The sequence below is a fragment of the Rattus norvegicus genome, chromosome 17 (genome assembly GCF_021556685.1).
Source record: "Rattus norvegicus strain SHRSP/BbbUtx chromosome 17, alternate assembly SHRSP_T2T, whole genome shotgun sequence".
NCBI classification, from domain to species: Eukaryota; Metazoa; Chordata; class Mammalia; order Rodentia; family Muridae; genus Rattus; species Rattus norvegicus.
This window is the reverse complement of record NC_141550.1, coordinates 83,262,501-83,286,528: the sequence shown is the minus strand read 5'-3', so window position 1 is coordinate 83,286,528 and position 24,028 is coordinate 83,262,501. Positions and strand designations below refer to the sequence as shown.

The window sequence follows — 24,028 nt, the reverse complement described above, 5'->3', positions numbered from 1 at the left end:
AAGGGTTGATTGCGCATCCGAGAGAGAAAATATACAGAGGCATCTGGAAGAGTCTAGAGCAGGTAGACAAAGAAGTAAACTGAACATGGCTGGCAGACTGTACGGGCCAGGGCTATCAGAGAGAGGGGGAAGGAACAGGGAGAGAGAATAGAGAAAGTCTAGTGAGGATAAACCTAGGTTATAAGAAGTGGGGGGAGGGCCGGAGACCAGTGGGAGAGCATTGAAATGTATGGCAAGTACTGAGGGGCCAGGGGTCCAGCAAGGACATTGATAGGCTGAGAGGTTCCAGAGGTTAGTTGGATAACACCCCCTCCTCCCCCAACCCCTCCTCCCCCATCCCCCACCCCACTTTTGCTGGAGGTAAGGGCAAAGACTCCTTTGGTAGAGGGAAACTCACAAGCTCCTGAGGAATGTTCGTTTTTATCACTGCCAGAAAACCACTACAAACCCACCTACGAATCAGGTTGAGCTCACTTCTGATATTTGGAGTGCCTTTCGGAGTTTGGGGAATCCGAGTTTCCTTTGAACCTGACCGATGTGAATAGTTCTTTTACCCTCCACGCATATTGCCCTTCCCCATGTTTCTTTTACTTTGTTAAGATTTAATTCACTTAAGCAGAGACATGAGTTGCCAGCCGGAGTTAAAATCTAGTAAAGAGTAAGAACCTGGTGGCCCAATGGAGTCAGGATGAAAGGGAGAAGCCCCGCGGTGCCAGATCTGCAATTAGGCCCACGAAAGGCAGCATCCAGCTGCTAGCATACCCAGGTCCAAGAACAGGAGCAGATAGAGCAGTCAGGAATATAAATTTCAGGCTTATGCATTAGTCCGCACACTGGGCTGCTGGTTAGACACCTTGATGAATACGCTGTGCTGGGAATTCTGTGCTATTGAGTGGTAAGCATGACAGATGTCAAACACTCTGAAATCCACGGGGAGCCCAGCCCAAGGCTTTTTAAAATGTCCCTGTTAGTCATAGTTCTCTAGAGGAACAGGCTAGATGAACTTGCCAGTTAGAATGAGGGCAAGCGGGCAAAAAGGCAAAAGCTTCCTTCTTCTACCAGAAGCTTCTACCAGAAGGAAGGGGTGGCCTCGAGTTTCAAGCGAGTTTTATGACCTCTAATTGATCCAACCAAGAAGTCTCCCTCACAGGTGTGCTGCTGGGGTCCTAGTTAATTCTAGATGAAGTGACGTTGACAACTGAGATTAGCCTTCACCACCCCCAAGGATGCCCTATTACAGTCTTCAAAAAGCAAGAAGCTCCAATGATTATCTTTCTCAAAAGGTCATGGGGAACTCATGTAACTTCACAGAGCTCTGGCCTCTTAATATTGAGCTAAATGAATGCAATTTGATTCACCTTTCCCTTTGGTTCAATAACGAGATGGCAGGAAGACATGATTTATACCGTTCTGTACTACTGACAAGTACTTGATTCCAAGTCACTTACCTTTTCTCCATCTTTAAAATTTCCAAGCTGCAGAGTGGAGCCATAAGAAGAACTAACTGAGAAACTGTACTTGTGGTGCCCCTCATCCTGTGATCTGGCTGTTGTCACTTCTTCTAGTAAGATTAGTCATATATATTACATTAAAGGTCCTACTTATCGCTTTACAACGTGGACCTTAGGAACACAGAGCTGGGTCCAGAATCCTCAGCTCTTTGTCCACGATCATCATTAAATCAGGAACAGTCCCCACTTATACATTTTAAGATATATTTTTTCAGTCTTCAGTGTATCATCCTAATGAAATTAATATTCTAAGTACACTTTTATGTATTAATTCTGTGGATATGTGGGAATGCATATGGAGGTCAGAAGATATCCCATTAGAGCTGCGTCTCTCTTCCCATCATGTGAGGGGACCCCAGGGATCGAACTCAGGTCATCAGGCTTGTCTGCAGATGCCGTTACCTGCCAGGCTGTTTCACCAGCCCCCACCTAACACATTTGATCATGCTACAGCTGCTTTGCTGTGCTATTTCCCAGAAAACTCGCAAATGAGGGGACAAAAAGCGGAGTTCCGCAAAGAGAAATGAAAGCACACACTTAGACATTCCCAGTTTCTCCTCGTGCAAAGCTCAGCTTGGAAGTTTTAGAAAGCGAAGTATGTGCCACTGCCAAAGCGGAAACCCATTTTGGCCCCGCAATCGGGGTGAACTTGGGGTCATAAGTGGTGACTGATAAGTCCATCAGGTGATCATGAGTCCTTTGATCACTTCTGGGTCATAAACAGAGCGGAGTGGGTACCTCTGGCTGCAGTGGTTATTAGCAACACCAGTCATGGGCTCGTCCACTCTCAAGGTGACTGCTTATCCCCGATGCAATCTGCAGGCCTGTTCAGCTTTCCCTGTGGCCCATGTTATAGCTAGGAGACAGCACACGGCACCGTGGCAGTTGTTTGGAGACTGAACTGAAAGGTGGTCCAAAGCCAAGGCAGGAAAAAAAAAAGTGATCAAGGCAAGAGCGAAATGCTAAGATGCCCAGAGGAGGCTCCAGGCATGAGGAGGACAGACAGAAACAAAGATGTACCAGAGCAGGCTGGCGGCATCCTGATCCACTGGGTTGGGAGCTAGGAGAGAGATGCGAAATGTTTGTCATAAGGATCCGTGCTATTTAGTAGCAGTCTGTTATACACCAACTCTGTAGCAGGAACTCTCCTCATTCTTTTTACTCCTCTAGTTCTCCCAAATCGTATTTGGCGAAGCTAATATTGGTTCCATTTCACAGAGTAGGGGGCTGAGTCTTGATCAGGAAGCAAAAGATAGGGAGCAGCGTGTCTCCCAAAGAGGAGAAATTATTCTGGCCCCACATCAAAGATAATAAAGACATTTTGCTAAATAAGAGTATCTTTCCATCCAGAAGAAATCTGCCGCCATCATTCCAATAGCTCACCTAGTTTGTTGGTAATGAATATTTACATCAACACATCATGTACAACAAAGTAAAAGACAGTTAATGCTTTCTCTCGGATAGCTGTTCTGTAAGACTCTGAACATAGCCCCTCCTCCCAGAACTATAAATGCCACCCAGAAGGGATGTCGGTGTCTCACTTGAATGATTTTCTTCCTAATGCCACTCGCTGTATGATGAGGGGGCATGCATTAACCCGGCGAAGGTTGACGCTTAGGTATTGAAATATCAAACATGAACATTCCTAATCCATTAGCTTGGTTCTTGCTTCTGGCTAGGCTCAGGCTGTGGAAAGAGCTGATGCATTGTGTGCTGTAGCCAACCTTCTCCAGGCTGTGGGTTAAGTCCAATGCCTTGGCCCACCTCATCCTTCCCTCCTCCTCTCACAGTGCCAGAGAAAGGGACCAGGGAGCTGAGCATGGAGAGCTGGCTATGCCCTGTGACTGGACCCCTGCCATTCTCTCCCTGAAGGCAGAATGTAGAAAACCTGGCATGACAGCAGCTCCAGGGGACCTGGCAGCAGCCACCCTTGACCTCACTCCCTGTGACGAGCTTCTTACTGTTAAGCCTAATTTAGTTGTATAATCCACCTCATGTGGGAGGGCAGCTTCTTCTTAGGGTTTTTCCTCAGCCCAGCCCTCTATTCTCAGAACCTATAAATTGACAAATTCTGCACATTTACACATCTGGCTTTTCCTGACTCCCCTGGGTCAACTTTCTGTACTTTTTCTTTCTTTTTAGACACTAACGTTACGTTTTTGGCTTATTAAATGCGTGCACTAGAATCTTGTGATTTTATACCATCCCCAATCCTTTCCCGTGGAAATGTTTGCCCGTTAACCAGATCTGCCTCAGCCTCTTGAGAGCTCTGCTAGTTGGAACCTGTGAAAAGGGTTGCTATTTTTAATTTTGTGGATTCAGCGTCAAAAATCTTATTTCGTTAATGTCACCTGGAAGAGTGAGTCAGTAGAGGGTTTTGTCTCGTGTGTACACTGCTCTGGCGTTTCTTACCTAAGTAGCAGGTCGGAAAATCAATTCCTGAGCCTAGACTTTCTTGGCAGCAGACTTAAGAGTTACTTATGTTGTATGAATACATTAGACATCTATCCAACGGTGATACAGCTTGCTAGTTCTGCTTTGGGAGCTAAGTAGAAATAAAGGACCATGCATACTGATAGCTTTATGCCAGGAGATCTTTAAATAAGCACGAGCAGAGTTTCTCCTATTTCCTCTCTTGAAGTATTTCCGTCGTACGACTTTGCAAATTAAAAATCGAAATGCACCACCGTCGTCTTAATATTGCAAATGTTGAACTCACTCTCAAGTAGAATTGGCATTTCAGATGCAATCTTAAATACTGTCTCATTGTTAGTCCGAGGCTTTGTAATTTTACCAAATGACGTTTAATATGCATAAAATGTTTATACAGCCAGTGTCTTATTATTGTTGTCCACTGTGGGCTTGAATTTACGATATATTCCAAACTCTGGGTTTATAAGCACATGACAATAAACCAGCTATCACAAATGCTTTAGAAGGAACAGTGTTATACAGAGTTTGATGAGTGACGATTCATGCTCACTAGTTGTGTGATCTTGAATGAGGTACCAGCTTATCTTAGATAGGCATAATTTCATAACAAGCATATTTGTCTCACTTTATTTAAAAACAATCACATGTTGGTGAAGACTAACTTAAGGCATTTGTAGTGGTGCTTATAAAATTACCATACACACACACACACACACACACACACACACACACACACACACACACACACATTTGGTACATAACTTCAATTCAACTACAAGAATTGCCTGGGAAGAGAATTTCAAGAAGGCATTGTCTACATTGGGTTGTTTATCGGGGATTTGTTTTAATTCATTAACATAGGCACACAGTCCACTGTGGGTGGCACCATTCCTTAGGCAAAATGTTCTGAACTGTATAACAGTAAACAAGTTGAGCACAAGTAAGCTTTGCATCCATTTATTTCTCTCTACTCTTTTGTCTGTGATTAGCTGTTTGAGGTTCTTGCCATGACTTCTCCACAATGATAGACTGTAAGCTGGAATTATAAACTGAAAGAAGCCCCTTTCTTCCCTAAATTGCTTGTCAGGGTATTTTATCACCACAGCAGAAATTAAACTAGAATATTTTTATCTTTTTAAGCGAGGACTTTAGAGAGGTTCAATTTCTATTATTTGGGAAGTTAGAATATACTTATTAGAGTCTAGTATTTTACCAGTGTTTAAGAAATTAAACCAATTAAGTGGTGTATTTGTGATAGTTTATATATTATTTTGCTATTATTTGTCTAAAATAAGCAACCATACCAGACTGGAAACAATATTTATTTATTTTGAAATTCTCATTACACGCACATAATATATTTTGATCATAATCATTCCTCAGAACCCCTCTCACTTGCCCTGAATTCCTCTTCACAACTTCATGCCTGTTTTTTGTTTACTTGCTTGCTTAATAGCTGTATAAACTGACAATATGCCTACTCCATGGTATGGTGAAGGGGAAGGTTTTTATTGTATATATAAGACAGCAAACAGCTAGAGGCCTCTGGAAGAGTCCAGAGCAAAGAGAGAAAGAAGCAGACTGAACATAGCCGGCAAGCTAGACCTGGCCAGGGCTATCTGTAAAAGAGGGGTGAGAAGCCTGGGTAGAGAACAGAGAAAACAGAATAAAAGAAGCAGGTGCAGATCATAGAAAACATGGAGGATACCAGGGCTATAAAGAGAATGGGTAGCTGGGGGATAGGACTGTGGAGAGAACACCCCCCCCCCAGCTGGAAGGAGTTTAGAAAAAGGGGGAGGTGGAGAAAACCCAGTCCACTAGCATGGACTTTGTAATGTGCAACAAGTACTTGTGTAACTGAAAGAATTTGGAGGCCAACGGCTTTGATATGCTGAGAGGCACCACAGGTAGCCATATATCTCTTCTGCCAGAGGTAGGGGGAATGGCTCCTTTTCATGCACAGGAGTTCACTTCACAAGTTCTTGAAGAATGCTGTTTTTTTGTTTTTTGGGTTTTTTTTGTTGTTGTTGTTGTCGTTGTTTTTTTGTTTTTGTTTTTTGTTTTGTTTGTTTGTTTTAAAAACTAACCATCAGAAATCTTCCTATAGTCCAGGTTGAGCCCATTTTTGGATATTAGGAGGGCCTTTGGAGTTTGGGGAATTGGAGGTTATTTGGGCCTGAGAACGACCGGCTGAGAGTAGTACCACCCATACATTCGAGAACTATACACTGGGGCATGAACGAGGCCCATAGCACTGAAGAAAATTGCCTCACCTCTTTCTGTCATTCATCAGTTCCCAACAGCTCTTAGCCTAGGGGGTGGAGTCTCTTGAGTCCCTCCCTTTTCCGTGCTGGGTGGGATATTGACAAGCTTGATCTTGTGCAGGTCTTACATAGGCAACCACAGCCGGGTGAGCTTATGGGTATAAGGAGCCAGTTACGTTCAGGAGCTACTGCTTTAGAGCAGCCCTCCTTATTTGTTGAGTCTGCAGTCATACCTGCTCCCCTCTCCCTGGATGTTCTCTGAGCTTATGGGAGAAGGTGTGAGGCAGATGTCTGTCTCTCTGCAGAGAGCAAGTGGTCAAGCAAGCTGATCATGCTGAAAACCATATTTTGAATTGGCTAGAAGAATAGAATTCAATTCTCAGTCAATGTTGACTGAATAAAAACCATTTTTTAAAGTTTCCCTTATTGAATATTTGGATTTAAAATATGAACCTTAAGTGACAAGAAGGAGAGGGAGAAAGAGGCACTGTTGTAGAACCTCATCGACTTCACATCTGTTACTCTCAAAGCCTGGTCTCTTTTTCTGAGACTTCAAATCCTATTGCCATCTTATTCATGTGCTTATGCAAATCAACTCGGAATGCCCTCCCAACCCTGCTTCTGTGAGAGAATTCTGATTATAGCTAGCAGTAGATTTTCCAAGTTACTTATGAATGCCTTCCTCTCTTTAGATCCTTGAATAGTCGGTTATCTCCCCAAAATGTTTAACAAAATGTAGATGGCAATTGGTTTGGAATGAGACATCCATTGTTGATTTAATTTAACTTATTTCAGAAACTTATTATATCAATATATCTACCCTGTTCAACTGAAATCTTATATTGGACAAAATAAGAGTTTCAAGTGTAGTTTTCTGATCCAGTGTGTCTCATTCCCTCTTAGAAGCTATATAACTTACATATTACTTAGGTTGTCTATGAGTTTCTTGCTAGAGGTATAGGTAGAGAAATTGCTTGGAAGAATCAAATGAGAAAGGCTGAATCTGGTTTCTGACAGAGTGTGTACTTAGTGCTAACAAGTATTGCCATAGTAACACAAGGGACGCCTTTATCACTGCTTCACGCATATGTGTTCAGAAACCATGTTAGCTCAGAGGACCAGCCTGATGAGGACATTTGAGTTTCACAGAGTGGTGGAGGGATTTGGGCATATTTAATATAAACTTCACTCCAGTGGCACAGAATGTAGGTTGGAACAGTTCCAGCATAGTCCCGGACAGGGCTGTCTTTGATTGACTTATTTTTTTCCTAAGCCAAGCGCACCTCACTTGCATTATTAGAAGAATCCTGTCATTTTTTCTTGCTCATTACCCATGATCCTCCAATGGGCAAAGGGTTCCAAGAATGATGTGTTTCTAACAATGAATGGTTGCCCTTTATCTCTCATCTGTTTTGCTTCTGCGTTTAACTTTGCCTCAAACATTTCCATTGTACACGGTGGGCATGTACTGATGATCATGAGGGAAGGAGGGCTGTGTGAGGGTCAGAGAGGCTATAGTGGTGATAGCCGTAAACCTCACATTGAAATTGTTGTAGTGGCTCTAGAAACGAGCAAATACTCAGACATGTCCCTGGAAATCTACAGCAAGATAATGAAGTAAAGCAGATTGTTCTAGACCCAGCCAATGAGATATTCTGGTAGTTCATTGCTATGCAGATAGCCCAATGAGTCTTATACATGTAAACTTGCAATATTAAGACAGTTTTCCGTCTTCCGTCTCTGTAGACTTATGATGGCTCAAGTTCCACAAACGCCCGTGTCGCCAGTGTGTGTGGAAGACAGCAGCCCCCTAACTCTATCATCGCTTCAGGAAACAGCCTCTTTGTGAGATTCCGGTCTGGATCTTCCAGCCAGAACAGGGGCTTCCGGGCTGAATTCAGGGAAGGTAAGTGTCCTGTGGATCACCTGAGCTATTTTTAGTGGTATAATGACACCAGGCTTCAGAAACCGATCACAGCTTCCAACTTAACACGCAAATGTTCAGAAAGGGAGACTTGGAATATCTTTATGTCTTAAGTGCTGTGTTTTTAGAATAATGTTTAATAGTACAGTACCAGAGATACATAAGCAGAATTAGTTAAATTAATTTGCCGAGCACCTATCCAAGGAGACACACAACTGTGAGGGAGTCAGGTACTACCCGCAGGGAGTGGTTTTCCTCACTGCTGAATCCCATAGTTTTCTATTGTTTTTGTCCTTAAGTCACCATTTCTCAATTTCCTCTCCCAAGCATTTTCACCCATTGCCATTCACCAGAATTTTCTCAGAAGATTAATCCTCATCAAATTGTTAGGGAAGGAATGCAGAGATTAAAAAGATTGTTAACTGGTTTGAATGGGGCCTTGATTTTTATCTGGATGACGCAGATCATCTACTTCAAATAATTTTTTAATTAAAAAATTGTACAGGTATTTACTTGTATGTATGTTTGGTGTGCATGTAGAGGTCAGAGGACAACTTATGGGGACTCAGTTCCTTCTCCTCTCACCATCTGGTTCTCAGGGATTGAATGCGTTCGGCAGGCTTGATGGCAAGTGCCTTTGCCTACTGAGCTAGCTCACTGGCCTCCCCTCCAATGTTTGCCTGCTTAGTCATCATAGCCCTGTCTATATCCATATTAGGAGACTTATTGGTATCTTATTAGTGGACCCTCTTAGATAGACACAATTTCTGAGTCAGTCCTCTCAAAGGTACACTGTAGTCATTAGAGCAAGACACTGGGTGTGGTCTATCATTCTCGGTGATTTCAAAGACAAAGCAGTAGTTAACACTCTTTTTTTTTACACTTAATATTTCTTTAGTTGTTGCTTCAGAGGAAAACCTCCCTCTAGGCCTGTCTGAACTTCAGTAACAGCGTCCTCAAACTCACCCACCCTTGCTCTATCTTTCTCCCAAATAACTTGTAGGAGATTCACTCTGATCACATCACATTGAGGCTCCTCGTGGCTGTCCTTTCTCTGTGTGGCTTAGAAGATGAAAGGCAAGCCCTTACAACTGTTAACCACAGTCCCCAAACCAGTCCTGACCCTGTAACAATGCTGCTTCCAGTTCTGTTTAGGCCTCACATGCTTTAGTCAAGACTGTATAAATACGGCCCTCCTCCGCTCCCATGTCTTTGCTCAGGCCGTGCACTCCCTCCACCACTCTTCTCACCCTCCACACACTGGCTCAGTCCTGCTCCTCTGCAGACCAGGACTCAGCCACGCAGCACACCCTCCTCTCCTTGGTTCCCAGAGAGCATCGGGCTTCTCTGTTTAACTTGCAATCGTCTTTATACATGAAGTGTTTCCTCAAGAAGAAAAAATAATTTGTAAATAAATTCTTCTCCCTTATAATTTATGTGAGCAAACAGAGTAAGAGAATAAAGGCCAGAGTGCTGGCTGAATGGTTCGGATAATTCATAACCATTTAATGTGTTGTTCTATGCCATGCCCCCACGTCTTGTAACTGAAAGGCATTCTGAGTGTAAAGTGTTTTCTCACTATCTGATGGCTTATGTGCGGCTTCCTTGGCATGTGCTATGGAAGTCAGAAGGGTGTATTTGCATTTGCACACACCTAATGATTGTTGGTACTGTTGGGTGGAACCAGAAGTATTTGACCTGTGTTTCTGTGCTTCCCAGAGTGCGGAGGCCGCATCATGACCGACTCTTCCGATACTATCTTCTCTCCGCTGTACCCTCACAACTATCTACACAACCAGAACTGTTCCTGGATAATTGAAGCTCAGCCTCCATGTAAGTAACAAAAGTGAAACGGAGGGGAGTCTGCAAGTTCCCTTCAACCTCTTACAACCGACGACTGGCTTCCTCTTTTGCAAGTCCAGCTCCTGAGATGCATGAAAACAGACATTTTAGGAGTCTAGTAAGAAAGCAATCTAAAACCGATTCATATTAATTTAAAAAGAACTTTTTGGATGTGGTAAGCCTAGCACTCTGCAGGCTAAGGCAGAAGGATTTTGAGTTGGAGACCAGCCTGGGCTCAACAGCAAGTTCAAGGCCAGCCTGAGTAACATATGGAGACCGTGTCTCTGAAAGGCAAAGAAACCAAGGGCCTGGGAGAGCTCAGCGGCCTGAGTACTTACCGCATTGAAGCACTTGGTTTGATCCCTAGAACTAAATGAACCAAAAGCAGTATCACATGCTTGTCATCCCAACACACACTAAAGTAGGAGAACCAGAAGTCCAAGGTCATCCTCTATGTATAGCCAGTAGGAGGCTACTCTGGGATCAGCGAGATCCTTGGTTCAACAACAAACAAGCAATCGAACCAGAAGAGGAAGGACTGAGGATGCCATCACTAGAACACGTGCTTGCCTATGATGTACAAAACCATAGGTGGGACCCAACACTGTTAAACAGTAGCTGTGTTCACCTTTGCTACCCTGGGAGGCATGTGGGATTGAAGTTATGCAGAAGTAATTAATAGATAAACAACTCTTGATGTGTGTTCCTGAGCATGGTAGATGGTGAATGAATACGTGAATGATAAGAAGAGATTGGAGAAATATCTTACACTTAGAAGATACAGGGTATCCTCTAAGTGTAAGCTATTGATCACTAAAAGGGAAGCTAATGGTAAAACCTGATCTCTCCTGCCATGTGTATATTTATGAAGTCAGTGCAGGCCTGGATGCCCTCAATAAATGCTTCCTTTCTCTTCTTTTTGGGATACTAGGATTCTATTATGTGACACAGTTTCCAGGCAGAGAAAATGAGATGGTCCTTACAGGTATGGCAGAATGGCTCCAAGCAGACTATTCCAGGCCCCTGATGATGAATCCTGTTTCATTTGAACCCTACCCTCCTTCAAGGTTTCCAGGAAGAAGTTGTGATTTAAGACACAACATGGGAAAGCCATTAAGTTCTCTTCTCTGTTCTTTAATTAATGACCTTGTGAAAATAGGACAGTCACTCAGGCTAATCAGGTCCCAGCACAAAATAATTCCGAAAGAGAGCTGGCCTTCAGGATTATCTAACACTTTCACAAACTGATAGTATTTTGTGGCCATGCATAAAATGTGGGAGCTGCTGGATGACATAATCCGTAGCCTTTGCTCATGGAGCTGGGTGGAACCCCAGCAAAGCCAAGATAAAGAAGCTCCCTGCGTTGAGCTCAGCAGTTTGAGGCCTCCTGGTTATTTTCTAATGAGCTGCAAAAACATCTAGATGAAAGATCTCACTGCCGCAAGACAAGGACAGCAACAGGAAAAGATCCCTTTCTGAAGATTAGAGACGCTGCAAAGGACAACAAAAGGAAAATGTAGTCTGGGCACTGACTGTTCCTTCCATGACTCAAAGCTTTCTTGATGGATGATTCAGAAGCTCTAGAGCACTGCTTCTGACCCCTAAATAAACTCAAACAATGTGCTAAGAGCCATGTCCGGGGGAGAAGGGTGCTTAGTACAAGTGCATGTAAGGAATCAGAACCTAAGAAAAGTAATCAGTTTAGGAAAATGCTTCTGACAGGAACACAGCAATGGCTAACAAACAACACGAAACAGAACAAAACAAGCCTAAAATTATATTTTTCAATAAGATGTCTCCAGAAGTACCATGCCTGGCATTTTGGACTCTACAGGCATTTTCAAAAGCATTGATTCTGTTACTCTTCAAAGGAAGTCCCTTAGCATGAAGCTGAGCCCTTAGCTCTGTTTACTCACCCCACCCCTGTGCAAAGCTGCCAAATGCTTTCTTGCTGGAAAAGCCTCCTCGGATAGTACCAGGGGCAAAAACCTCTCTGTTCTGCTTGCCGGTGTCTTATTAAATAACCAACACTTTTCTCTCTCTCTCTCTCTCTTTTTTTCTACAGTCAATCACATTACTCTCTCCTTTACTCACTTTCAACTTCAAAACAGCACAGACTGTACACGGGACTTTGTAGAAATTTTGGATGGCAACGACTATGACGCACCTGTCCAAGGTACCAGAGACTCGGTCATTTCATCTGTAGTTTTGGCATGTTGTGTGTGTGTGTGTGTGTGTGTGTGTGTGTGTGTGTGTGTGTGTATACACATGTGTGCGCATGCGCTCTCTCTCTCTCTCTCTCTCTTTCTCTCTCTCTCTCTCTCTCTCTCTCTCTCTGGCCATTCAAGGTTACAGTAAGCAAGAAGTGCCTCATAAGCCACTTATGAATAATCAGAGGGCAGGAAAGCAGGATAATGTGGTGCTCATCATGAAATTCAACTTACTTATGTTCAACACATAGTTTGTGTATTTTACTTTGTTTCTAAAATACAAGTTGCAGATTCTAAATGACAATCCGAGGCAGTGCCAGTAGTGGAACAAAGACTATTTCGGCAGTAGACCAAATTCTTCCACCGGACGTGTTTCTTCTGTCTCCAGTGGAAGGAAAACATTTTAAATTTAATTAATTGACTTAATTGAAAGTCCACCAGTCAGCATGCTAGACGTCCTGTTATGTGATGTCGCTCTTCAAAAGGTTCAGACAAAATTACCTCGTGTGCTTTACGTTTTCTCCACGGGATTTTACCATGAAAAAGTCTCCCTGGCAGAGGGCAAGAGGTATCAGAGGAAGTTTCAGTGTTTATTCCTGTGCCCAGAATGTAGCCTTGGAGAATGGTGGGCAGAGAGCAAGGCCTAGGCACACCCCCATTGTAATGTTTGTGATACTAATCCATCCACATTGGACCAGGATGCATTACCCCGTGTGCAGCGCTGTTCTAAGCACTTTATGAGTAGTAACCCGGTCTTTGCATCCTTATGACTGACATGGATTTAATTATTTCTAATATGTCCTCCTCTCCACAAGAGGCAATTGAGTCGCAGAGCACCCAAGGGACTCGTTTCAGGTCACATAGCTAGTAAACGACAAGCCAGGCATTGAACCCATGGAACCTGGTCTGTCATCTTGGAGCCTGGTCACATCAACTGTCCTCCATCCTCCTAGTGTTTCCTACTGGTTTTTAAATCATCCTGGCTATGCTCTTACTTGAGGCTTACCTTCAGTGCTCAGGGATTGTCTCAAACACAGCGCTGATGTCATTGGTTCTCATTGTGATTTCCTGTATGTGCCTAGAAAAGTCGTGTTGGTCTCTGCCATGCCGTCACTCACCTCCATGTGTTTCTCTTCACCCTTTAGGCCGTTACTGTGGTTTCTCCCTGCCCCACCCCATCATATCATTTGGCAATGCCCTAACCGTGAGGTTTGTCACTGATTCCACACGCAGTTTTGAGGGTTTCCGTGCCATCTATTCTGCATCGACATCATGTAAGTAAGATGTATTAGCGTAAACAGATGACCTCAGGCTTGTTATTTGGGACTCTTCATTTAAAGTAGGGAGGTGGTTCCTGAACTTTCCCGCCCGTACCTTCTTTATAATTCAACATCTAAATTCTGACAACCATGAGGTCTAGAAGTGAGGAGACTCAGCCGGAAGGCCATCTCTTAGCTAAACCTTATTGTCTGGGGGACCTGTCCTCTACTGTCACAGTACTGTGTTGGCAAAGGTGCTCCACAACTACCAGTTTGGTGGACGCTTTTATGGACGTGCAGCCTCATGGTTGTTCTTCTGTCGTCTGTGCTTGATGGTGGGGTCAGGTAGGTCTGGCTGCACGGGTCCAGTGTGCAGTAAGATATATAATCAGGAAAGGAAAGAAATGCCATCCAGCATGGCGGTTGTTGGCTAGGAGAGGCAATTACAGCTGAAGTGTAGAAAGGGGAAGAATGGTGTGTTCCACCATACTCCATAGAGGGAAAAGCTGGAAAGTTTCTTTTCCCATGGCAGCCAAGGTTGAGGACCATCCTGGCCAAGATTAAAGACAAATCTTTTATCACCTAAAGTTCTAGTTCACATGGAGAAAGGCTTTTAGACAAGGATCCCCTGTGGCCCACCATACCGTGGAGTTCTTGGTTTTCTGATTTCAGGATCTCCCCTCTGTTACTGCGTGTGACCCACTTGCTTCTTAATGTGGGAGGGAAGTGCTTTGCCCTCCATTGCAGATACTGGCTCTAATGCCCCTTCTGCTCGTATCTTGTGGTGTCTTTCATTTGGTCTCTGCCCTGAAACTTTCCCCTTTCAGCTTGTGGTGGAAGCTTCTACACACTTGATGGCATCTTCAATAGCCCCGACTACCCAGCAGACTACCATCCAAATGCAGAATGTGTCTGGAACATTGCCAGCTCCCCTGGCAACCGCCTGCAACTGTCCTTCCTGTAAGTCCTTCTCAGGGGTGTGGGTACGTCTTCAGAGAGGAAGCACTATTCCTGACAGAATGCTTGGCCAGCAGCCTGTGTCCATCACATCAGCAGTTCTCTACCATCAGCAGAGAGAACACATGGGATCCATAAGAAGGCTTCCCCAACTTCTGTTCTGCTCCATGGCTTCAGTTGTATAAAGCATCAAGAATCTCTCAACAGTATTCTTTCTTTCAACTGAAAGAGGGAGAGAGAGGGAAAGGGAAGGGGAGAGGGAGGGGGAGGGAGAGGGAGAAGGAAGAGGGAGAATACCCTTGGCCTTCTTTACCCACACTCTATATCCCTATTCCAACCCACCCTTCCTATCCTATCAGAGAAGTGATCTTGGATAGGTTTTTGTTTCAGTTATTTAAATTAGCAGTTGATTCATAAAAGCACTTTCAAGTTTCTCATTGAATCTTTTGGAACATGGACAATGGGCTGGAGTGAATGGGAGATCTTGTATGTTCCAAGTAGACCTAGGTTAGACTAAACAGCAGTAGGCTTTCCCAGAAGTAGATGTAATGAGGAGATGCTTAATCCCAGCACTCAGAGGCAGAAGCAGGCAGCTCTCTTTGAATCTGAGGTTGGCCTGGTCTATACAGCATAGAGAGAGACCCTGTCTCAAAAATAAGTAAAAATAGACAGACAGATAGACGGGCAGACAGACAGATGGATAGATTTCGAGCAAAATATTTACTAAAGACATGTTAGCATTTAAGTTACCATTCTGAGTTCAAGGTCATGGGGGTCAAGTTGAAGTCATTAATTCTCTGTGGCTGTTGTGTTTCACATGTCCTCAGTGTGTAGCCCACGGTGACCTAAAACTTGTGATCCTCACCTTGCCATGCAGAGGTACTGGGCATGCGCCACAATGGTCCTCCTACCTTTCCTTGCCATGCAGGGGCAACAGGCTTGTAAGGCAATGCCTGGCTCTCAAGTGCCTCCACATTGAGAGGAGAGCATTCTTTGTGGGCTCTTCCTCAGAGACATAGCCATGTGCACAACAAAAACTGATTAAAATGAGACAGACTCAGACATTTCAAGTTGCTTTCTTGAGTCCACCAGTCAGCCCATGCTTCCTCAGGGCGCAAGTGACATAATCAAAGACATTCTTCCTGTGCCCGAATGTTCAGGGAATGTTCGGGGTTTGTTTTTACTGAAGTCATGACATTTGTTATGTAATAAGAAATTGTACAACCGTATATCTAATCATCTCTCCATGATGTGTGTTTCTATTTAACACATATTATCAGTACCCTGAGCACACAGAGGATGCATGCTTCTTCTGTGCGAGAGCCTTACAGACGGTAATGAGAAAAGTGCTCTCCTGTCTTAGTGATGAAGTTCAAGGTTCCCCACGTAACTTGTTATACTTCCCAACTTGCCAAGTACTTGAAACCTCTTTTCTTGGTCTTTTCCCTCCTACCTTTACCATATTTATGCTGTGCACTCTCTGATGTTCAATGGTTCCAGGAATTAGGGTCTGTCTTGGGAATACTTAATACACCTATGTTCTCTGTTCTTTTAGTGGTGAGTTTGGGCTACACTACTTTGTGCTTCTGGCTGGTCGCACACTTACAGCCACCCTCCCAGGAACTCTTTGTATTCTCGAATGAAAGACAGACAGACAAACAGACACGCATACACACATGCATGCACGCACTTGTGGGTGCAAACACACACACACACACACACACACACACACTCACTCACACACGCACTAGTTAATTTTAAAGAGCCTTGGATGCCTTAAAGGCTTGGCAATCATAAACCTGCTGCTACCCTAGGCCCAGTCGGGAAGTGACCAGTGGTCACTCACACGAATTCTCACATGGCTGATTGGCTCTCTCCCCTACAGTTCATGCATCCAGGTCAATGTTCCTTTTCTCTCTTCCATGTCCTTGCCCTCAAAACTCTAAGGGTCCAGCCCCATCTTTTTTGCCCAGCCTTTGACCGCTGGTATCTTTATTGATTGATCAAAACCTAATTGGGGACAAGGACCTTTGGACACAGATTCCAGACTGAAATAAAGGGTTCAAACCAGTTTCCAACAGTTCTTGACAAATTTACTGATAAATAAACTTTAAGAATCCTTTGCATTGAAACCTCGAAAGACTCCTTTCATCCTTAGAGGGACAACAATAAGCTTGAAGGGCCCCTGTTAGTAATAAAGATAATACATTTTAAAATACACAGCCCAAGGCCATGATAAAGGAGTGTTCAGCGAAGGCTGTTTCTTTCATTCTTTGTTCTGACTGAAGAATTGCTGTGGTGGTTCAGGAGGCACACTTCATGCTGCACACTAGGCTAGAGCATGCATAGGTGCTTCTCTTGGGTTTCAACTTGACACACGAAACAACAGTGGAAAGTTAGCCTGTAGGTCTTTCTATAGGGCATTGTCTTGATTCCTAACCCCTGTGGGCAGCTCAGCCCAGTGCGATGCTGACCTGTAGAAGAATGGCTGGTGAATGTCAGCCTGGGCATAAGGCTGTAAGCATTGTTCCTTCCTGTTCTCTGCTTCAGTTCCTTCCTCCAGATTCCTGCCTAGAGCCAGCCCCTACCAGACCTGTCAACATGAGGGACTATAACCTTTAAATCAAATAAAATCTTTCCTTGTGAAGTTAGTCTTGGTAATGGGGTCTAGCACAGCAATGGAAAGCGAACAAGGACAGAAAGGGTTCATTTCACCAGCTGACAGACAGTAAGTCCTAATTTCTAAATAGAAAACTCTTGGTGACTCAGTTGTTCCCTTGCTCACCTATACGCTGTGTCTTTGGCCTTTGTGTTCCTTGCTTGAGTCCTTTTTGTTAAAGTGGCTTTTGGAGAATGCAAGTTACTTTTGCTGTGTGTGTTAATGTTAATGAAAAGGCTTCTTGGCAGGGCCCTTGAGCTATTTCTGCCCTGATCTAAATGACATCCAGATGTGTACAAGAACTCTTCCCTGGGGTGTGTGAGAGGCACATGAACCACATCAAGTTCTCAAACATAAGTTTTAGATTATGGATGCTGTGGTGAAACTGAGCAGGGAGGGAAAAATGGATAAATGATAGTTGAATTTGCAATGAAAAGGAGAGAGGAGAAATAAAATGTGTACAAAACGAATATTCAAAGGAATGGACAGAAACTGTACTTCATGCCAGCAGAGAGAGGGCTTTGAGGAAATGGCTGCTTCTGGTAGCAGATCAGAAATGAGATAATAAGAAACAGAAAGGGCATTATTTTTGTATTTTTACTGTCAGATCTTTGCCAATGGGTAGATTTGCTTATAAAACGTACTAGTCTAAAACAAAGACTTCTAAGAATAAAGCTTTCATAAGAACTTTTGTTTGACTTTTATAAGGTTCACCACTGTAATTCCTGAGGGGAAGCCATTTTGGCTGTTTACTCTTGAAAGACAGTCCAATAGTTAGGAGAGACCTGTCCTATATAATCTCTCAGACCACTGGTCAGAACCATTCAGAATCACTGAAGGAACCTTCAGATCACCTGAGTTTGCTAAATTTCATACCCTGATTTAGGTTCCATTTAGAGCTAGATTCTCCCTTCAACCCCCTGAATATACAATAACCTATTTTTTATTGAAAATATTTTATATGTAATATATTCTGATTGTGGTTTCCCTGCCTCCAGTTCCTCCCAGGTCATCCCCCTTCCTCACCCAACCAAATTTACACTTTTCCCTCTCATTAGAATATAATCACCTAAAATATTAATGACTATTATAAAATAAAATGATACAAAAAACAAACAAGAATAGCACAAAACAGAAAAACAAAGAAAGGAGAAGAAGCATACAAACATGGAGTCTGAGACACGGTCACACGCAGAGAAAGCCCATAAAAACAAAATTAGAAGCTATAATACACAAGGGAAACAATCTGTAAGGGAAAGGGGAAAATGCCCAGGAAAGCATATGGGGTCCAGATTCTTTAATTCAAATGAGCTCTCATGCGGTGCTGGGTTACTAGGTCATACTGCACACGTCAGCAGAACAGCTTCAGAGTGAGTCCCTGGAATCACCTTCTGCGATGAGAGAAGGTTCACGGCTCTCTCTTCTCAAAAGCAGGATAAAATAGCTTCAGCATGTTTCCCATTGGGGGTTTATTTCACTGAGCGTAATAAAATTCAGCCTGAATGACACTGTTTATCTTATAGGTAGTACTATTTTGCATTTGCTTATTTCAAAGTTCCAAAGATGGTATCTTTTGTAGTGAGAGTTTATATTTCTTATATTTGAGCTCATACATGAAAAATATAAATTGATTTCAGGATATAAAGAAAGAAATTATGTTTCTTTTCCTGACTCCAGAAGGATATCCAATTATTGTAGCAACGGTTTTAGGATTGAACCCCTTTGGTGCATGGGGACCAGAAGAGGGGATGGAACCTTCTGGAACTGAGGTCAGGATAATCTTACATTTGTTTCATGTTTGCTTTCTAACGGTTTGTTTGTTTGTTTGTTTCCAAATTAGATCCTTCAATTTGGAGAATTCTCTAAACTGTAACAAGGATTTTGTGGAAATCCGAGAAGGAAATGCCACGGGCCACTTGATTGGACGATACTGTGGAAACTCCCTCCCTGGGAATTATTCGTCAGCTGAGGGACATAGTCTATGGGTCCGATTTGTCTCTGATGGCTCAGGCACTGGCATGGGCTTCCAGGCCAGGTTCAAAAATAGTAAGATGGTTTGCTTCCGTAATGGCTTCTAGAATGCATCCTACAAACTAGGAATACTGATAAAAGTTTTACTAATGTATTAACTAAGAAGAATCCTACACCCTACCTTCTTTTCCAAGTTGTTATCAGTGATTTACGGATGACTCACTGATGGACAAAGGAAGTGTGCTCGATGCTTTGAGTGTTCTTTTAGGCTCCAGTTTCCACCTGCTATTAATGTTTATGATATTTATTGTGGAAATAATGGCCTTTTAATATACTTCAGGCAGCTCTATCCTCTATCAAACATGTGTATTTGGTCTTTTAAATACACTCCCCGAACTTAGACCTTTAGAATGCTTTTAGGTTTGGCTTAATCATTCAGATAAAACCTGGGCTATTCTTCCAAATGCAGATAAAATATTAATTACTTTTTATTCTTTAATAAATTTTCCATGACCTGTGTTGATTCTCATGTAGAATTAAATTTAACAAAATTTATAATTAAGGTACGAGATGGCACCCTACTCCCCAAGTCCCCTGGAAACTTTTTCATACAGGAAGTTGCCCCATTTTTATACCTGCAGCCTTCTAAGGAGACGGAATTCCATCCAAGTGTCATCCTTGAGCTAATAGTTCAGAAAACCAAAGGCAAAGCAGTATTTCTTTCAGTGGTCAGAAAAGAAATGACAGTCAATCAAAACTTGACCTTTATAACAGTCTTGCCCTTTGCTTTAGTTCACAGTTTAGTTTTTTTTTCTGGTTTTCATCTAATTAAAGAAAAATTCTAAATAGGTTTGATTTACAATTCTGTTTTCTATCCTAGTATTTGGCAATAATAATATTGTGGGAACTCATGGGAAAATCGCATCTCCCTTCTGGCCTGGAAAATACCCCTACAACTCCAATTACAAATGGGTGGTAAATGTGGACGCATATCATATTATCCACGGTAGAATCTTAGAGATGGACATAGAACCCACAACGAACTGCTTTTATGACAGTTTAAAGGTAACTTTCTTTTGTGAGGGGGATATGTATATACTCTGATGGATACTCTTGGCAAAAATAAGTTGAAATTCATTCCTATTCAAGTAAATAACAGACATAGGTGATGGTCCCACTACCCCATAACTGTTGTCTCACCATCATCTGTACAAAAGTAATCCTTGTATTGGATTTGTTACTTTCTATCCTGTATCAGATTAGTTTTAGGCATTACAATAAGGGCTATTGACTCTGTCTGAGCACATCTGTTTGCCTTAATTTTATATTTATTCTGTCTTCTATCCTGTTATCCTGTTTCTCCTTTCATTTGCTTGTCTTGCTTCAAAATTTTTTTTTGAAACAACATGTAGTAAAAGTGATTTAAGGTTATCCCCAACTAGTCTTCAAATAAATGGGACTCAGACTACGGTTATTTCATTTGGCTTTGACACCTATCGGGGGCCAACCCCTATCTACTATTCTAACTGCTGACCTGGCTACCTTCCCCATGGTGTACTTGCTGCTTCCCCTAGCCATGCTCATGGTCCATCTCCCCTCGTGGTGGCTTCCTCATCTCCTTCTCTTCTTCCTCCTGCCTGTTTTCTCTCTCCTCATTCCATTAAGTAACTCAAAACCCGCCCACTTCTAATCCCTTCAGTGATTGGCTGTAGCCAATTTTATGTAACCAATAGTATTAAATTAAGGAGCAAGGTTTGCACAACCAAAGCTTAAATGTGAGAACTCATTCATAAGCCTAGACCTTGATGTACAAAATTTAGCGTTACAACGTATACAACCAGAGACCAAACCTCAGCAGCAACCTGGGCGCTTTATTAAGAGATAGAAGCCCCAGCGTTAGGGTAGAGAGAGGAAGGAAGCATAGAGCACACTCAGGGTAAGCAGACTAAATAAGAGAGAAAGTCATCCATTTGTTCTAATGTTTCAGCCTTAAAAACCTGAAAGAGTGATATAAAAATAAAGAAAACATGAATAGAAGGAATCATGGTGGCCTTTGCCTCCATACGTCTGCTACTCTGTGAATTCCAGAAAACACTATCGTATCCCCTAAGGCCATAATCCAATTACTCTCCTTGGCAGCTACCCGATGACTGACCACATGATGGCCAATAGGTGTGGAAATACTTATAACATAATTTGAAAGAAATAAGCTTAATAGAGGATTTTATGGTTATTACAATGAAATTATTTGAAAACTATGGTAAAATCTATCTCTAAATAGGTATGATAGTACTGTAAGGCAGGTAGAAGAATTTACTAAGTATTTTGAGTGTATGGAGCTCTGCCAGCTGTGGTCCTCTCCCTGTTATTTTACTTTTTTCTCTCTTTAAGCACAGAATTCTTTACAATCATTTCCACCTCCCCACCCACAGATTTGATTATAAGCCGTCAAGTAGGCTAGAGCTCCCAAGCATGTTTATTAGGACAATTCTGCAACAAAGCTATATAGAATACCTTATAATATTACAATAGCATATTTAAATGTGACTTTTTGTTTTAAACAAAAAATTCTCTTCCTGATATTCTTTCTCCTTTTGTGAAATCATAAAATACAAACCATTCTTTAAATTTCTCTTTTAATGAAGAAAGTATATGTAGTTGCCTAATTATAATGCTTTTTCTTTACATGCAGATTTATGATGGATTTGACACTCATTCCCGTCTCATTGGCACTTACTGTGGTACCCAGACAGAATCCTTTAGCTCCAGTAGAAACTCTCTGACATTCCAGTTTTCTTCCGACTCTTCTGTGTCAGGAAGGGGATTCCTTCTTGAGTGGTTTGCAGTAGATGTTTCTGATAGCACCCCTCCCACCATCGCTCCAGGTGTGTTTGGCAATATATATATAGGTCTTTCTAGGAGTAATGTGTGGCGTGGTGTGATGTGGTATGTGTGTTTGTGCCTTCACAGGCCATAAGAGAGGTTGAATTTCCTGGAGATAGAGGAGGTCATGAGCTGCCCGATGTGGATCATGGGAATACAATTTGTGTCTTTTGGAAGAGCAGGAAATGCTTTTAACTGTGTATTATTCTCAAGCCCAGAATGCTGCCCCTTTGAAGCACTTCTGGGACAAGTGCTTAAGGATATTGTTCTTCATTCCCCAGGAGCTTGTGGAGGGTTTATGGTGACGGGAGACACTCCTGTCCATATTTTCTCCCCGGGTTGGCCTAGAGAGTATGCTAATGGTGCTGACTGTATCTGGATCATCTATGCTCCTGACTCTACTGTGGAACTCAACATTCTCTCCTTGGACATCGAACCGCAGCAGTCATGCAATTATGACAAGCTGATCGTAAAAGACGGTGAGAAACATTGTCGAAATCACTCATTAAACCCCAAGATTACTGTTAGGTTTTTATACTAACTCCATACATTTTGAATAGAATTCTGTAGATACGGTAACCAGTAAAGCCATCAGATAGAAGAAATAGATGCAATGTTTAGAGAATGTAGGAGGAGTATTATATTACCTATCACAAAATGTCATGGAGATCACATTCTGCAGAGGGGAAAAAAAAAAGAAGGCCCTTAATGAAATAAATCTGGATTTCCAGACTGTGCTAGATTTTTATTGATACAATGAAAATAGACATTGATATTCGTACCCATGGCTTTAAGATCCAAGTAGAAGATCAAAAAGTATTCAAGGTGGGTAATGCATCCACTTCCCAACGTCTTGAGAATCGGGGTAGCATAGACAGAACTGAGAATGTTACAGTGTTTCTATGCAATGAGGAAGGGGCATAAATAATGAAATTATACAATATGCATACAGTTGCCGTCCCACTCTGCATGCTCTAAGTACAAAATGGCAGTAGGAAGGTCATTTCCTGCACATCAGTGTTTCTCAGTGGATCCCAGAACATCAGTGTCAATATCACCCGGTGATACTGTAAATGGTGATTGTTTTTAAAAACAGAAAACGACGCTTGACTGTAATATTCAAGAAATTGCTTTCTTAGAATTCTATCTCTACCAAGGCCTCCCAGTGAGAAACATCACTTGGTAGGCGCATGTCCCCATCTGTAGAGATGAGGCACTAAGAAGCCCTCAGTCAATCGTGCCAACAGATGGAATCATAGACCTGTTATCCTGCAAACAGCTAGCTGTCAGCTCATGTCCAGAATAGCTCCCCTTTTCAAGCCATGCTTGGAGACACTGAATTTTATTTTTATAGTGGAATTCAATGGCTGCACCCTGTTACACACAATTCCGGGGATCCACAATGCAGTTGAAATCATTTAGAAATCTGCAAGAGGGAAATGACATCAACGGAGTGGCTAGCTTTCTCTTCAAAAGTCACCGTCTGCCGAGTTGTCTTTTGTCCCTTTAGTAAATTGACTTGGAAGCCTGGACTCTAAGGTGTACTCTCTTTCTTCTGAGTGACTTGTACAAGCCTGTATTATCATCTGAGAAAGAGATAAATGCTGCTCTCGGGGGCTTTCCTCCCCCAGAGTCTTTTTATGAGTATCTGGCAAAGCGGTAAATGTAAAATTCTAACAAAAGTCTGAGAACCTTAAAGACAGAGAATTCAGAATCCTTTCAGCTTTTCTTTATTTAAGTATATACTGCTGACACATTTTATCTATTTTCTTGCTCAAGGGCAAGTTGAAAGAGCTCAGAAATTGTGCTTTGTGCCCAAACAACAAAAGCATTTTACATCCCTAGGGTAACAAGTGGATATGGGTCCTTTTCATTCTCAGCCATGAATAGATGGCTTATAGCTTCCTTCCTTCTCCATATCTTTGATTGTTCAAAAAAGCCTGAGTTGAGTGCCTCTGTCAGTTGCTGGGTTTTTTGGCTAATGTGCCCACTCACATTGTGTTAAAATTCTTTGAAATTAAATTTTACTTACTCATTATTTTATTTATTTGGATTTTTGGCTTACTAGTTATTTTGACTCTGATTAGTAGGCATGCATGACATTCTGAAGCAAAT

The 24,028-nt window shown here is 42.4% G+C and overlaps 1 protein-coding gene across 1 annotated transcript in view; it reads left to right on the top strand.

Annotated features, from left to right (window-relative positions):
- The window catches only part of Cubn (cubilin), a 208,006-nt gene that overhangs the window by 114,110 nt on the left and 69,868 nt on the right, over positions 1 to 24,028 (top strand). The window contains 9 exon segments of the mRNA NM_053332.4: positions 7,955 to 8,114; positions 9,852 to 9,965; positions 12,040 to 12,150; positions 13,330 to 13,458; positions 14,271 to 14,403; positions 18,900 to 19,105; positions 19,911 to 20,095; positions 21,723 to 21,915; positions 22,195 to 22,392. Coding sequence (NP_445784.3) covers positions 7,955 to 8,114; positions 9,852 to 9,965; positions 12,040 to 12,150; positions 13,330 to 13,458; positions 14,271 to 14,403; positions 18,900 to 19,105; positions 19,911 to 20,095; positions 21,723 to 21,915; positions 22,195 to 22,392 — 1,429 coding nt within the window.